Source organism: Anomaloglossus baeobatrachus, chromosome 1 (assembly GCF_048569485.1).
Source record: "Anomaloglossus baeobatrachus isolate aAnoBae1 chromosome 1, aAnoBae1.hap1, whole genome shotgun sequence".
NCBI lineage: Eukaryota > Metazoa > Chordata > Amphibia > Anura > Aromobatidae > Anomaloglossus > Anomaloglossus baeobatrachus.
The window spans coordinates 498,486,720-498,504,629 of NC_134353.1; the positions used below are offsets into that span (position 1 = coordinate 498,486,720).

Sequence of the window (17,910 nt, forward strand, 5' to 3'; positions counted from 1 at the left end):
AGACTGTCCGCCCGGAGAATGTGGCCACCATCTGCAGGGAGACTGTCCGCCCGGAGAATGTGGCCACCATCTGCAGGGAGAGGAAACTATCCGCCCGGAGAATGTGGCCACCATCTGCAGGGAGACTGTCCGCCCGGAGAATGTGGCCACCATCTGCAGGGAGACTGTCCGCCCGGAGAATGTGGCCACCATCTGCAGGGAGACTGTCCGCCCGGAGAATGTGGCCACCATCTGCAGGGAGACTGTCCGCCCGGAGAATGTGGCCACCATCTGCAGGGAGACTGTCCGCCCGGAGAATGTGGCCACCATCTGCAGGGAGAGGAAACTATCCGCCCGGAGAATGTGGCCACCATCTGCAGGGAGACTGTCCGCCCGGAGAATGTGGCCACCATCTGCAGTGAGACTGTCCGCCCGGAGAATGTGGCCACCATCTGCAGGGAGACTGTCCGCCCGGAGAATGTGGCCACCATCTGCAGGGAGAGGAACTATCCGCCCGGAGAATGTGGCCACCATCTGCAGGGAGACTGTCCGCCCGGAGAATGTGGCCACCATCTGCAGTGAGACTGTCCGCCCGGAGAATGTGGCCACCATCTGCAGGGAGACTGTCCGCCCGGAGAATGTGGCCACCATCTGCAGGGAGAGGAAACTATCCGCCCGGAGAATGTGGCCACCATCTGCAGGGAGACTGTCCGCCCGGAGAATGTGGCCACCATCTGCAGTGAGACTGTCCGCCCGGAGAATGTGGCCACCATCTGCAGGGAGACTGTCCGCCCGGAGAATGTGGCCACCATCTGCAGTGAGACTGTCCGCCCGGAGAATGTGGCCACCATCTGCAGGGAGAGGAAACTATCCGCCCGGAGAATGTGGCCACCATCTGCAGGGAGACTGTCCGCCCGGAGAATGTGGCCACCATCTGCAGTGAGACTGTCCGCCCGGAGAATGTGGCCACCATCTGCAGGGAGACTGTCCGCCCGGAGAATGTGGCCACCATCTGCAGGGAGAGGAAACTATCCGCCCGGAGAATGTGGCCACCATCTGCAGGGAGACTGTCCGCCCGGAGAATGTGGCCACCATCTGCAGTGAGACTGTCCGCCCGGAGAATGTGGCCACCATCTGCAGTGAGACTGTCCGCCCGGAGAATGTGGCCACCATCTGCAGGGAGACTGTCCGCCCGGAGAATGTGGCCACCATCTGCAGGGAGACTGTCCGCCCGGAGAATGTGGCCACCATCTGCAGGGAGACTGTCCGCCCGGAGAATGTGGCCACCATCTGCAGGGAGACTGTCCGCCCGGAGAATGTGGCCACCATCTGCAGGGAGACTGTCCGCCCGGAGAATGTGGCCACCATCTGCAGGGAGAGGAAACTATCCGCCCGGAGAATGTGGCCACCATCTGCAGGGAGACTGTCCGCCCGGAGAATGTGGCCACCATCTGCAGTGAGACTGTCCGCCCGGAGAATGTGGCCACCATCTGCAGGGAGACTGTCCGCCCGGAGAATGTGGCCACCATCTGCAGGGAGACTGTCCGCCCGGAGAATGTGGCCACCATCTGCAGGGAGAGGAAACTATCCGCCCGGAGAATGTGGCCACCATCTGCAGGGAGAGGAAACTATCCGCCCGGAGAATGTGGCCACCATCTGCAGGGAGACTGTCCGCTCGGAGAATGTGGCCACCATCTGCAGTGAGACTGTCCGCCCGGAGAATGTGGCCACCATCTGCAGGGAGACTGTCCGCCCGGAGAATGTGGCCACCATCTGCAGGGAGACTGTCCGCCCGGAGAATGTGGCCACCATCTGCAGGGAGACTGTCCGCCCGGAGAATGTGGCCACCATCTGCAGGAGACTGTCCGCCCGGAGAATGTGGCCACCATCTGCAGGGAGAGGAAACTATCCGCCCGGAGAATGTGGCCACCATCTGCAGGGAGAGGAAACTATCCGCCCGGAGAATGTGGCCACCATCTGCAGGGAGACTGTCCGCCCGGAGAATGTGGCCACCATCTGCAGGGAGACTGTCCGCCCGGAGAATGTGGCCACCATCTGCAGGGAGACTGTCCGCCCGGAGAATGTGGCCACCATCTGCAGGGAGAGGAAACTATCCGCCCGGAGAATGTGGCCACCATCTGCAGGGAGAGGAAACTATCCGCCCGGAGAATGTGGCCACCATCTGCAGGGAGACTGTCCGCCCGGAGAATGTGGCCACCATCTGCAGGGAGACTGTCCGCCCGGAGAATGTGGCCACCATCTGCAGGGAGACTGTCCGCCCGGAGAATGTGGCCACCATCTGCAGGGAGAGGAAACTATCCGCCCGGAGAATGTGGCCACCATCTGCAGGGAGAGGAAACTATCCGCCCGGAGAATGTGGCCACCATCTGCAGGGAGACTGTCCGCCCGGAGAATGTGGCCACCATCTGCAGTGAGACTGTCCGCCCGGAGAATGTGGCCACCATCTGCAGGGAGACTGTCCGCCCGGAGAATGTGGCCACCATCTGCAGGGAGAGGAAACTATCCGCCCGGAGAATGTGGCCACCATCTGCAGGGAGACTGTCCGCCCGGAGAATGTGGCCACCATCTGCAGTGAGACTGTCCGCCCGGAGAATGTGGCCACCATCTGCAGGGAGACTGTCCGCCCGGAGAATGTGGCCACCATCTGCAGTGAGACTGTCCGCCCGGAGAATGTGGCCACCATCTGCAGGGAGAGGAAACTATCCGCCCGGAGAATGTGGCCACCATCTGCAGGGAGACTGTCCGCCCGGAGAATGTGGCCACCATCTGCAGTGAGACTGTCCGCCCGGAGAATGTGGCCACCATCTGCAGGGAGACTGTCCGCCCGGAGAATGTGGCCACCATCTGCAGGGAGAGGAAACTATCCGCCCGGAGAATGTGGCCACCATCTGCAGGGAGACTGTCCGCCCGGAGAATGTGGCCACCATCTGCAGTGAGACTGTCCGCCCGGAGAATGTGGCCACCATCTGCAGTGAGACTGTCCGCCCGGAGAATGTGGCCACCATCTGCAGGGAGACTGTCCGCCCGGAGAATGTGGCCACCATCTGCAGGGAGACTGTCCGCCCGGAGAATGTGGCCACCATCTGCAGGGAGACTGTCCGCCCGGAGAATGTGGCCACCATCTGCAGGGAGACTGTCCGCCCGGAGAATGTGGCCACCATCTGCAGGGAGACTGTCCGCCCGGAGAATGTGGCCACCATCTGCAGGGAGAGGAAACTATCCGCCCGGAGAATGTGGCCACCATCTGCAGGGAGACTGTCCGCCCGGAGAATGTGGCCACCATCTGCAGTGAGACTGTCCGCCCGGAGAATGTGGCCACCATCTGCAGGGAGACTGTCCGCCCGGAGAATGTGGCCACCATCTGCAGGGAGACTGTCCGCCCGGAGAATGTGGCCACCATCTGCAGGGAGAGGAAACTATCCGCCCGGAGAATGTGGCCACCATCTGCAGGGAGAGGAAACTATCCGCCCGGAGAATGTGGCCACCATCTGCAGGGAGACTGTCCGCTCGGAGAATGTGGCCACCATCTGCAGTGAGACTGTCCGCCCGGAGAATGTGGCCACCATCTGCAGGGAGACTGTCCGCCCGGAGAATGTGGCCACCATCTGCAGGGAGACTGTCCGCCCGGAGAATGTGGCCACCATCTGCAGGGAGACTGTCCGCCCGGAGAATGTGGCCACCATCTGCAGGGAGACTGTCCGCCCGGAGAATGTGGCCACCATCTGCAGGGAGAGGAAACTATCCGCCCGGAGAATGTGGCCACCATCTGCAGGGAGAGGAAACTATCCGCCCGGAGAATGTGGCCACCATCTGCAGGGAGACTGTCCGCCCGGAGAATGTGGCCACCATCTGCAGGGAGACTGTCCGCCCGGAGAATGTGGCCACCATCTGCAGGGAGACTGTCCGCCCGGAGAATGTGGCCACCATCTGCAGGGAGAGGAAACTATCCGCCCGGAGAATGTGGCCACCATCTGCAGGGAGAGGAAACTATCCGCCCGGAGAATGTGGCCACCATCTGCAGGGAGACTGTCCGCCCGGAGAATGTGGCCACCATCTGCAGGGAGACTGTCCGCCCGGAGAATGTGGCCACCATCTGCAGGGAGACTGTCCGCCCGGAGAATGTGGCCACCATCTGCAGGGAGAGGAAACTATCCGCCCGGAGAATGTGGCCACCATCTGCAGGGAGACTGTCCGCCCGGAGAATGTGGCCACCATCTGCAGTGAGACTGTCCGCCCGGAGAATGTGGCCACCATCTGCAGGGAGACTGTCCGCCCGGAGAATGTGGCCACCATCTGCAGGGAGAGGAAACTATCCGCCCGGAGAATGTGGCCACCATCTGCAGGGAGACTGTCCGCCCGGAGAATGTGGCCACCATCTGCAGTGAGACTGTCCGCCCGGAGAATGTGGCCACCATCTGCAGTGAGACTGTCCGCCCGGAGAATGTGGCCACCATCTGCAGGGAGACTGTCCGCCCGGAGAATGTGGCCACCATCTGCAGGGAGACTGTCCGCCCGGAGAATGTGGCCACCATCTGCAGGGAGACTGTCCGCCCGGAGAATGTGGCCACCATCTGCAGGGAGACTGTCCGCCCGGAGAATGTGGCCACCATCTGCAGGGAGACTGTCCGCCCGGAGAATGTGGCCACCATCTGCAGGGAGAGGAAACTATCCGCCCGGAGAATGTGGCCACCATCTGCAGGGAGACTGTCCGCCCGGAGAATGTGGCCACCATCTGCAGTGAGACTGTCCGCCCGGAGAATGTGGCCACCATCTGCAGGGAGACTGTCCGCCCGGAGAATGTGGCCACCATCTGCAGGGAGACTGTCCGCCCGGAGAATGTGGCCACCATCTGCAGGGAGAGGAAACTATCCGCCCGGAGAATGTGGCCACCATCTGCAGGGAGAGGAAACTATCCGCCCGGAGAATGTGGCCACCATCTGCAGGGAGACTGTCCGCTCGGAGAATGTGGCCACCATCTGCAGTGAGACTGTCCGCCCGGAGAATGTGGCCACCATCTGCAGGGAGACTGTCCGCCCGGAGAATGTGGCCACCATCTGCAGGGAGACTGTCCGCCCGGAGAATGTGGCCACCATCTGCAGGGAGACTGTCCGCCCGGAGAATGTGGCCACCATCTGCAGGGAGACTGTCCGCCCGGAGAATGTGGCCACCATCTGCAGGGAGAGGAAACTATCCGCCCGGAGAATGTGGCCACCATCTGCAGGGAGAGGAAACTATCCGCCCGGAGAATGTGGCCACCATCTGCAGGGAGACTGTCCGCCCGGAGAATGTGGCCACCATCTGCAGGGAGACTGTCCGCCCGGAGAATGTGGCCACCATCTGCAGGGAGACTGTCCGCCCGGAGAATGTGGCCACCATCTGCAGGGAGACTGTCCGCCCGGAGAATGTGGCCACCATCTGCAGGGAGACTGTCCGCCCGGAGAATGTGGCCACCATCTGCAGGGAGAGGAAACTATCCGCCCGGAGAATGTGGCCACCATCTGCAGGGAGACTGTCCGCCCGGAGAATGTGGCCACCATCTGCAGGGAGACTGTCCGCCCGGAGAATGTGGCCACCATCTGCAGGGAGACTGTCCGCCCGGAGAATGTGGCCACCATCTGCAGGGAGAGGAAACTATCCGCCCGGAGAATGTGGCCACCATCTGCAGGGAGACTGTCCGCCCGGAGAATGTGGCCACCATCTGCAGGGAGACTGTCCGCCCGGAGAATGTGGCCACCATCTGCAGGGAGACTGTCCGCCCGGAGAATGTGGCCACCATCTGCAGGGAGAGGAAACTATCCGCCCGGAGAATGTGGCCACCATCTGCAGGGAGAGGAAACTATCCGCCCGGAGAATGTGGCCACCATCTGCAGGGAGAGGAAACTATCCGCCCGGAGAATGTGGCCACCATCTGCAGGGAGAGGAAACTATCCGCCCGGAGAATGTGGCCACCATCTGCAGGGAGAGGAAACTATCCGCCCCGCCTGGTGTCAGGAATCATGTGAGGCTCAACGGAACCTGCACAACTACCAGCCACCGGGTTCATTTACATAGTGGGCGGGGCTTCCTCTCCGCTAAGAATGGAGCGCGGATGCCAATCAATGAAATACTACAAGTCCATCCAGTGAAGCTGGCAGAGGGCAGGCGGCACACAGCGATCCACGGAGCGACCGGGAAGCCAGCAGATCACCAGCATGGGCAGCAATGAGCAATCGCCTCGTATGCGGGGTCCTCACGTAAGTCCTGGCCTCTATTGTCACTAGACCCCCCTGCTGCACAGGCCTGGGGGCGACGTGGATGTGTGTGCCGAGTGTGTGGAGTGGACATGTCAGTGATCGAGCTGGACTGTCACCAGCCTCTTCCCTGCTGAGAGCATACGCCAATTCCGAGGCTGACAGATCTGGGAGCAATCGGGCTCAGCCAGCTTTTGTCTGATCGCTAGCCATCTCCTCCTGCTATGTGAGAACTGGCCATCACAAAATGGGAAAAAGCAAACATGTAATTAAATACAGCGTGTGTGTGTGTGTGTGTGTGTGTGTATACGTACCTATCTATATCTGTGTGTGTGTGTGTGTGTGTATACGTACCTATCTATATCTGTGTGTGTGTGTGTGTGTGTATACGTACCTATATCTGTGTGTGTGTATACGTATCTATATCTGTGTGTGTGTGTGTATGTACCTATATCTGTGTGTACGTACCTATATCTGTGTGTGTGTGTGTACGTACCTATATCTGTGTGTGTGTGTGTATGTCTGTGTGTGTATATATACTATACGTACCTACAGTATATCTGTGTGTGTGTGTGTATGTACCTATATCTGTGTGTGTGTGTGTACGTACCTATATCTGTGTGTGTGTGTGTGTGTGTGTACGTACCTATATCTGTGTGTGTGTGTGTGTGTACGTACCTATATCTGTGTGTGTGTGTGTACGTACCTATATCTGTGTGTGTGTGTGTGTGTGTACGTACCTATATCTGTGTGTGTGTGTGTGTGTGTGTACGTACCTATATCTGTGTGTGTGTGTACGTACCTATATCTGTGTGTGTATGTGTGTGTGTGTGTGTATGTCTGTGTGTGTATATATATACTATACGTACCTACAGTATATCTGTGTGTGTGCGTATGTACCTATATCTGTGTGTGTGTGTGTATGTCTGTGTGTGTATATATATACTATACGTACCTACAGTATATCTGTGTGTGTGTGTATGTACCTATATCTGTGTGTACGTACCTATATCTCTGTGTCTGTGTGTGTATGTCTGTGTGTGTATATATATACTATACGTACCTACAGTATATCTGTGTGTGTGCGTATGTACCTATATCTGTGTGTGTGTGTGTGTACGTACCTATATCTCTGTGTGTGTGTGTGAGTGTGTGTGTATGTCTGTGTGTGTGTGTTTGTGTACATATGTGTATGTATATATATATATATATATATATATATACATACTATACGTACATACAGTATATCTGTGTGTGTGTATACACATACTATACGTACTTATCTGTGTGTGTGTGTGTATATACATACTATACGTACCTATCTGTGTGTGTGTGTGTACATACATACTATATGTACCTATCTGTGTGTGTGTGTGTGTGTGTGTACATACATACTATACGTACCTATCTGTGTGTGTGTGTGTACATGCATACTATACGTACCTATCTGTGTGTGTGTGTGTACATGCATACTATACGTACCTATCTGTGTGTGTGTGTGTATACATACTATACGTACCTATCTGTTTGTGTGTGTGTACATACATACTATACGTACCTATCTGTTTGTGTGTGTGTACATACATACTATACGTACCTATCTGTTTGTGTGTGTGTACATACATACTATACGTACCTATCTGTGTGTGTGTGTATACATACTATACGTACCTATCTGTTTGTGTGTGTGTACATACATACTATACGTACCTATCTGTGTGTGTGTGTATACATACTATACGTACCTATATATATATATATATATATATATATATATATATGTAAAATAAATGTGTGTGTATATATGTATCTGTGTGTGTGTGTGTATATATATATATATATATATATATATATATATATATATATATATATATATATAATATAAATGTGTATGTAGGCGCATGTATGTATATATATATATATAGATACACACATATATATACACTATGTATATATTTATATATATCTATACGGTATATATAATATATACATATGTGTGTGTCTGTATGTATATCTCTTTCGCTTCCGGATATATTCCATAGCGGCTATTATATGCTGCTATGTCTGTGTGCACACTTGTTTTTGGAAAGGCTGACCATATCTGTGCTGTGTCCACAGCTTGTCACTACCTTATTGTGGGAGATTGGCCGCTTCATACCTATATGATCCTACCCCTATGGGCACTTCTGCTGTGTTTTCAGGCATGTTTTCCTCTGGCACATATGGCCAGCGAGACATCTCCCATTCTCAGTAATGAGGTCCAGATGTTCCCTGAGAAGAGGAGAGGAAATGACTGTTTCTAATTGGCGGTGCTCAGTGGCTCCCCATAAACTGTACATCTATTGTCATGGCAAAGAGGAGGCACACAACCTTGACGTCATGCTTTGCGCTGCTATTGCTCCCTGTTTTCTGCCGTTTCAGAGACTGTTGTTGCATGAGAGTATTGACTAGACACCAGTCCTCATGTGTGAGCGTTATCGGCTCATCTGGAGCTGCACTTCTGGACTATTCTCTGTGGGTTGTACATTGGCTGCTCTTGGCATGCAGGTTTATGAGTAGGGATGGAGAGATATAAACCACCTATGTCATGTACCTGGCGGCTTTATGACGAGCTCGGGGCCCTGACCTCTGCCCTCTACTGTGGCACTACACTACCTCTCATTGTTAGCACAGCTCTGCTATACTCTACATATGAAGATGCCTAACAGTGTGTCCCTCCCAGGGCTGGGAGCCATTGCAGCCACACTCGGGCCCAGGACGTAAAGAGCCCATTACCGCCTCTAAAGCAGGTGAAATTGTGCATTATTATGGGTTATTGGGCGGTAAAGTGCCCATATAATGTTCTTGCACAGCGGCCTCTCTCTATGTGTCCGCCAGTGGTCCCTCCGATATGGTTTCTTCTTTTGCCTCATGTATTAGTATTAGGCCGGGTTCACACCAGTGGGTGCAAAATCGTCTGTTTTGTATCCAGAAAAAAACTGCAGATGTTTCATCCATATTGTCATGCATATGCCATCTGTGTCCATCTTTTACATCCCTATGCCATCCATATGTCTGTTTTGCACATTTATATAACATCCATGTGTCCATGTTTACTCGCCGTGTGTCCATATTATACACCCATATACCATCCTTGTGTCCGTATTATACGCCCATATACCATCCTTGTGTCCGTATTATACGCCCATATACCATCCTTGTGTCCGTATTATACGCCCATATACCATCCTTGTGTCCGTATTATATGCCCATATACCATCCTTCTGTCCGTATTATACGCCCATATACCATCCTTGTGTCCGTATTATATGCCCATATACCATCCTTGTGTCCATATTATACACCCATATACCATCCTTGTGTCCGTATTATACGCCCATATACCATCCTTGTGTCCGTATTATACGCCCATATACCATCCTTGTGTCCGTATTATACGCCCATATACCATCCTTGTGTCCGTATTATATGCCCATATACCATCCTTGTGTCCGTATTATATGCCCATATACCATCCTTGTGTCCGTATTATATGCCCATATACCATCCTTGTGTCCATGTTTACTCGCCGTGTGTCCATATTATACGCCCATATACCATCCTTGTGTCCATGTTTACTCGCCGTGTGTCCGTATTATACGCCCATATACTATCCTTGTGTCCGTATTTTACGCCCATATACCATCCTTGTGTCCGTATTATACGCCCATATACCATCCTTGTGTCCGTATTATACGCCCATATACCATCCTTGTGTCCGTATTATACGCCCATATACCATCCTTGTGTCCGTATTATACGCCCATATACCATCCTTGTGTCCGTATTATACGCCCATATACTATCCTTGTGTCCGTATTATACGCCCATATACCATCCTTGTGTCCGTATTATACGCCCATATACTATCCTTGTGTCCGTATTATACGCCCATATACTATCCTTGTGTCCGTATTATACGCCCATATACCATCCTTGTGTCCGTATTATACGCCCATATACTAGCCTTGTGTCCGTATTATACGCCAATATACCATCCTTTTGTCCGTATTATATGCTCATATACTATCCTTGTGTCCGTATTATACGCCCATATACCATCCTTGTGTCCGTATTATACGCCCATATACTAGCCTTGTGTCCGTATTATACGCCCATATACTATCCTTCTGTCCGTATTATACGCCCATATACTAGCCTTGTGTCCGCATTATACGCCCATATACCATCCTTGTGTCCGTATTATACGCCCATATACCATCCTTGTGTCCGTATTATATGCCCATATACTATCCTTGTGTCCGTATTATACACCCATATACTAGCCTTGTGTCGGTATTATACGACCATCCTTGTGTCCGTATTATACGCCAATATACCATCCTTCTGTCCGTATTATATGCCCATATACTATCCTTGTGTCCGTATTATACGCCCATATACTAGCCTTGTGTCGGTATTATACGACCATCCTTGTGTCCGTATTATATGCCCATATACTATCCTTGTGTCCGTATTATACACCCATATACTAGCCTTGTGTCGGTATTATACGACCATCCTTGTGTCCGTATTATACGCCAATATACCATCCTTCTGTCCGTATTATATGCCCATATACCATCCTTGTGTCCGTATTATACGCCAATATACCATCCTTCTGTCCGTATTATATGCCCATATACCATCCTTGTGTCCGTATTATACATCCATATACCATCCTTGTGTCCTTATTATACGTCCATATACCATCCTTGTGTCCGTATTATACGCCCATATAGCATCCTTGTGTCCGTATTATACGTCCATATACCATCCTTGTGTCCGTATTATACATCTGTATACCATCCATGTATCCGTATTTTACATTTGTATGCCATTTATGTGTCCGTATGTTACGTCCCTATACCATCCATATGTCAGTATTTTAGATCTGTATGCCATACGTGTGTCCATCTTCTACACACATATACCAACTGTGTTTCTGTATTTTACATCCATATACCATCCATGTGTCCATATTTTACATCCATATACTTTCCATGTGTCCATATTTTACATCCATATACCTTCCATGTGTCCGTATTTTACGTCCACATACATGTGTGTGTCCATATTTTACATCCAAATACCATCCATGTGTCAGTTTTGCATATCCGTATGAAATCCACATTTTCATGAATAATTTAATAAATTTCCAGCTTTATAATTGTACTGGATACGGAAAAAAACGAATTACATTCGAATGGTAACCTGTATGTGATCCGTTTTTTACACAATACTGGGCAAGTCTGGTCAAGAATACAGATCGAAGTAGCGTATGCTACGATTTTTTATAAAACATTTGTGCGAACTACCACAATGACTTGCACTGGCAGTAGGCTGTATGTATGCTAGCAGTTTTGCATATGGACGGTACAGTACATAGACCCTTAATACGTTTGTCTCAATGAGAAAAAAATGGATCCAGTGATGGATCCGTTTTTTTGCTAAAAGCAACGGATTGTGACTGATGGCAAAAAATGGATGTGTGAAAGGGGCCTAAACTAGCCCTTTCTTGTATGCAAGGAAAAACATTGATGGATGTGTCTCCAGCTTCTCCTATCAAACAGTCAGTGAAAAATAGAGAGCACATGGATGGCATCTTAGTGCTGTCCGATTTTCTTCAAAGATGTATAAACTTACATTGCCGAGTGTAAGGCCAGAGTCACACTTGCGAGTGCCTCGCGTGTAACTCGCGCGAGTCTCTCATTGAATCACCCGGCATGGACTCACACTCTCAGGACAGGAGCGTCTCAGCTGCATAGACATACATGCAACCGACCCACTCCTGTCAGGAGAGTGCGAGTCCGTGCCAGATGATTCAATGAGAGACTCGCACGAGTTACACGCGAGGCACTCGCAAGTGTGACTCTGGCCTTATTTGTGACTCGGATCAAAATTGGACATGTGTCTGTGTTTTTTGTGGAACACTCAGTCCACAAAAATACACGGACATAGGAGTAGAATCATAGACTACAACAGGAATAGGTTTCATCCATGAAAACACAGAAATTGTTGGTGGAAAACTGACACCTAAATCAGCCCTTAGACCGGTGTCCCACTTGCGATTGTGTCGCGGGCGGGGAGGAGGGTGTCAGCACACCGCGCTCACCCCTTCTGCTCGGGTCCGGCAGTTGCTCCTGGTGGCTCGAGCTGCGGGCCGGATCCCGGGGTGTCTCGAGCGGCACTCCTCGCCCGTGAGTGAAAGGGGGGTGTTTGTTGGGGTTATAGTTCGTGACGCCACCCACGGTTGTGGTGATTGCACCACCGCTGCTCGGTGTGGGGGTCCCGGGGATGGTGATGGGAGCAGCCAGGTGTTGTGTTGCCCCTCCGTGGGTAGGGGTTGGTGATCCCGGGGCCCGGTGAAGAGATGTGAAGTGTAGGGCCTGGAGGGTGCGGGGACGCGGGGGCAGCGCTGTGCCTTGCGGCACTATGGTACTCACTCAGCCTGACACGGACACAGTTTGTACGGTAAACCAACGGCTGGTAGGACGGTCCCACAGACGGCTGCACCTGCACTCCCGGTAGGTGACGGTGACTTCTCTCTTCCTTGCACCTGTGTGGTCTGATGGTATTGGTGGATTCCCTCCGGTTACCCGCTCCCCGACTGCAATCTGGGCCGGAGGAGCTCTACACTTTGCCCGCAGGCGCTGGCCCTGGGGAAACTGGTGCCTTGGCGGTGGCGGTGTCTCCCCGTTAATGGTCGGGCTGTTGCCGTCAATCGGGACTTTGTTGTTGGGGGATCTGCGTCCCCGTCACTGACGGATTCGGCAAATTGGGCGACTCCTAGCCTTGCCGGGGTCCGAGAGGCCCCTGCCCTGGTGCTGACTGTCCTTCGGAACACTGCTCCAGACCACCGGGCACACAGCCAACGGGGTCCTTCCAGGAACTTCCGAACTGTCCCACTCCGGACAGTCACCGCCGTCGCTGACCTTGCTGTTCTAGCCCTACACACAGCTGGGCTCTCAGGCTTTTCACACTCTCTGCGCTGTCTCCACTTCTTGCTTTCCTCCTTTTCCACTTTCCTTTCCTTCACTTTCACTTCTGGTTGTTTACTCTAGCCCTTCACTGGACTGCACTCCTGCCCTACCCGGGCTTAACTGCCTGGTTTACTTCCTGCCTCCAGAGTCCTGAGCTCCTAGGTGGGCGGAGCCAACCGCCTGGCCCACCCCCTGGTGTGCATCATCAACCTCTGGAGGGAGGCAACAAGGATTTGTGGTTAGCAGGTGTGCCTACCTGGAGTGTGGGGTGCGGTGGTGCTGTTCCTCGTGTCCCCTGGCTTGCCCCCTTAGCAAAATGCAGACCGTCCGCGGGCTGCCGTCCTACACCGGTTTTATTTTTCTGTAAAGGGGATAACAAGGGTTAAACATAACATAAGCATAACATTTTTAATCAACTCTTCCCAAGACGGGAGGCACATTTACTTTAACGTTTCAACGGTATACGGTCACGGTTTCCGCTCTCTCCCACCCAAGAAACCTGGCCCTGATGCTGCCCCTAAAACCCAGGCAGCACCCCTTGACCCACAGTCCAGCACAAGTCACCCGAGCGGGATCTGTCCTTCCCCTCCAGAGGGTAGCCACCGGTCCCTTTGGTGGCTGGGCCCTGGCCTGCTCTGCTCAGGGCCCTCCCTCCAACCTGCCTCTCCGGAGGCGGCATTGCGGAAACGGTAACGGTACCCAACATATTTACATGCCACTAACGTTTGTGGTTGCCCTGCAGAGTTCACGGGCTTGTCCATGGATAGTTCCCATGCATTTTTAAACTTAAACGGTCCCCACGGGGACAACGGTGCCGGCTCCTGCCGGTTGCAAATCACTGCAGACAATCAGGTGAAAACTCGGATAATCATTTTTCATCATTGCAGAATTTTCAAACAAACTTTCAAACATCAAACAACTCAGTGGTGGTCCCAACGGGGGACGGTGCAGCGGGCATCCGCTGCCCTACTGGGTGTTTTCGTCCTCCTCACCCGGCTCGGGGCGGAAGGACACGGCCACCAGCCCCTCCAGTGCATGGCAAGCACGGCGCGGAAGGGCCGCCCGATACCCGTTGCCTCCGGTTCGGGGAATATAAGTGGCCTCCATGCCGGTCAGGGCAACGACCTCCTCCTCTTCTTCCGACACAGGCGCAGTGTCAGGCCCGGAGTCGCTATCTTCTGCCCCTGCCGCAGTCACAGAGGGAGGCGCACCCGATGGGCCAGGTGCGGTGCAGCACGCGAGTGCGTAGGACGGAGGTAACACAGGAGCCAGGGGCAGGCCGGGCCCCTCAGCCGCAGCGACCGGTCCCTCGGGGACACAGGGGCGTGGGTCATTCTCCAGCTCCTCCATCACAGCCTCCACTCCATACACTCGGGCCACAGCAACTAGCGCTTCCACCTCCGCGGCCCACTGCTCCATCAACCCGTCAATCTGACTCCGATAGTGGCGGCAGATCCCCGCCGCCCGGGCCCTTAGCCATGCCGCTGTTCCGGACACCGGCTCGGTAGTCTCTGCCGGACTAGATGTAGCGGACATTTTCCATTAGGGTCAACGGACCGGGGGAGTCCCAGTGTGTTTGTTGCGACGCCACACTTACATGCGTCCAGCCGCCATCGCGTCCCCCTTAGCTCTTTCCGGCCCCTCCTCTCTCGGGGCGGAGTTTTGGCCTTCGCGCTTCTACTGCTCGAGAAGACGCTCGAGCGGGAACTTTTCGCGCCAAAGATGGCGGCTTCTGAAATTTTTCTGCCGGATGCCTCCGGCGGTAACAAGGCGCACCTCTACCTGACGGCAGAGCGGTAAGATCCTGTTCGTGACGCCAAGTTGTCGCGGGCGGGGAGGAGGGTGTCAGCACACCGCGCTCACCCCTTCTGCTCGGGTCCGGCAGTTGCTCCTGGTGGCTCGAGCTGCGGGCCGGATCCCGGGGTGTCTCGAGCGGCACTCCTCGCCCGTGAGTGAAAGGGGGGTGTTTGTTGGGGTTATAGTTCGTGACGCCACCCACGGTTGTGGTGATTGCACCACCGCTGCTCGGTGTGGGGGTCCCGGGGATGGTGATGGGAGCAGCCAGGTGTTGTGTTGCCCCTCCGTGGGTAGGAGTTGGTGCTCCCGGGGCCCGGTGAAGAGATGTGAAGTGTAGGGCCTGGAGGGTGCGGGGACGCGGGGGCAGCGCTGTGCCTTGCGGCACTATGGTACTCACTCAGCCTGACACGGACACAGTTTGTACGGTAAACCAACGGCTGGTAGGACGGTCCCACAGACGGCTGCACCTGCACTCCCGGTAGGTGACGGTGACTTCTCTCTTCCTTGCACCTGTGTGGTCTGATGGTATCGGTGGATTCCCTCCGGTTACCCGCTCCCCGACTGCAATCTGGGCCGGAGGAGCTCTACACTTTGCCCGCAGGCGCTGGCCCTGGGGAAACTGGTGCCTTGGCGGTGGCGGTGTCTCCCCGTTAATGGTCGGGCTGTTGCCGTCAATCGGGACTTTGTTGTTGGGGGATCTGCGTCCCCGTCACTGACGGATTCGGCAAATTGGGCGACTCCTAGCCTTGCCGGGGTCCGAGAGGCCCCTGCCCTGGTGCTGACTGTCCTTCGGAACACTGCTCCAGACCACCGGGCACACAGCCAACGGGGTCCTTCCAGGAACTTCCGAACTGTCCCACTCCGGACAGTCACCGCCGTCGCTGACCTTGCTGTTCTAGCCCTACACACAGCTGGGCTCTCAGGCTTTTCACACTCTCTGCGCTGTCTCCACTTCTTGCTTTCCTCCTTTTCCACTTTCCTTTCCTTCACTTTCACTTCTGGTTGTTTACTCTAGCCCTTCACTGGACTGCACTCCTGCCCTACCCGGGCTTAACTGCCTGGTTTACTTCCTGCCTCCAGAGTCCTGAGCTCCTAGGTGGGCGGAGCCAACCGCCTGGCCCACCCCCTGGTGTGCATCATCAACCTCTGGAGGGAGGCAACAAGGATTTGTGGTTAGCAGGTGTGCCTACCTGGAGTGTGGGGTGCGGTGGTGCTGTTCCTCGTGTCCCCTGGCTTGCCCAGGGCGACACAATTGCCTCACGTGTATCTCGCGCGAGTTTCGCGGTGCATCACCCGGCACGGACTCACACTCTCCTCACAGGAGCGGGTCGGTTGCATGCATCTCTATGTAGCCGACCCGCTCCTGTGAGCCAAGTGTGAGTCCGTGACGGGTGATGCTCCGCGAAACTCGCGCAAGATAGACGCGAGGCAATCGCAAGTGGGACACCGGCCTTACTGAAAGACTCTGTGTCACCGAATGGAGGAAGAAGTGATCCTACTTCCTTGACACCGCACATAGAGGTCTGTTGTGTTGTATATACCAGCACTTCATGTGTGTGCTAGCTCCGGAAGTGAACTTTAGCCAAACAGGATGTACTGAGTATAGGATGAGCGAGCAACCTGCACTTCTTCCTCCACTCCATTCAGCTATAGCCTCGTTTCTGAGGTAGTACGTACATCTTAAAAGGAAAATGACATTAGAACATGACCTGTTTTTCAAACCGAATTTCAATGTTAAACATAGTTTTTATTAATTGTTGGGTTAATTATTGGAGAAATTATTGGAGAAATCCTGGCAGCAGGAAGGTCGATCTCTATACAAACACATAGGTATGGACTTGTCAGTCTACAGGAGCGGGAGAAAAAGCTGCTGGGAACAGACCTGTTGGACTAGTCATCTGATCCACGATTCATCAAAAGTGGGTTTTTTTGCCAGAAATTTTGTGTAAAACACTTTTACAAGTTGCAAAATGTTTGTGCAAATCAAGGTAGTTCCAAAACTGTGTAATTTTTCGCGTTTTCATGACAGTTTCGTCAAGCTCCACCAAAGGGGGCAGCAGTGGGACAAGGGCGTGATGCCACAGCTTGTCTAATTCATGACAAGCTGTAGCATACCTTACACCAGAAGTCTTGCTCCATTCCCTCACTGGAGTAAGATCTGTTGCCCTTGATTCATTAAGGCTACTTTCACACATCCGGCTTCAGCTCTGCGGCTCAATCCGGCTGTGCAAGCTATGCAACGGATGCGGTGAAAACACCGCATCCTTTGCATAAGTTTTTCCTTTGCGGGCAGTCCGGTTTTTGCCGCTTGCGGCATGCTACTGAGCATGCGCAGTGGCAAAAACCGCATGCGGCGGCCGGATGCGGTTATTGCCGCATCGCGCCGCATCCGGCCGCCATAGGCATGCATTGAAAAATGCGCCGCATCGGCCGAATGCGGCGCGATGCGGGTTTTTTTGCCGCACGAAAAAACGTGCCAGGCAACGTTCCATCCGGCCGCCGCATCGGCTAAATCTGCCGCATGCGGCAAAAACCGGACGGAACGCAAGGCCATGCGGCACAATGCGGCACTAATTAAAGTCTATGCAGGAAAATCGCAACCGGCAGCAAAAAAAACCGGTTGCGATTTTCCTGCAAAGTGCCGGATTGTGCCGCATAGCAAAAACCGGAGGTGTGAAAGCAGCCTAAAGGGAACCTGTCAGGTGCAATATGCACCCAGTACCACGAGCAGTTCTGGGTGAATACTGGTAATCCCTGCCTTACCCTCCCTGTATACACTAGCATAGATACAGAGATCTTTAGAAAAAGTATTTCTAAAGATCTTTTATCTTATTCTAATCAGCGCCGGGACTAGTCCCAAG

The 17,910-nt window shown here is 53.6% G+C and overlaps 1 protein-coding gene across 1 annotated transcript in view; it reads left to right on the forward strand.

Annotated features, from left to right (window-relative positions):
• Positions 1-6,063: 6,063 nt before the first annotated feature.
• Positions 6,064-17,910, forward strand: part of GNE (glucosamine (UDP-N-acetyl)-2-epimerase/N-acetylmannosamine kinase) — a 125,364-nt gene continuing 113,517 nt past the window's right edge. The window contains exon 1 of the mRNA XM_075315661.1: positions 6,064-6,233. Coding sequence (XP_075171776.1) covers positions 6,192-6,233 — 42 coding nt within the window. The 5' untranslated portion in view covers positions 6,064-6,191. The remainder of the gene's footprint in view (positions 6,234-17,910) is intronic.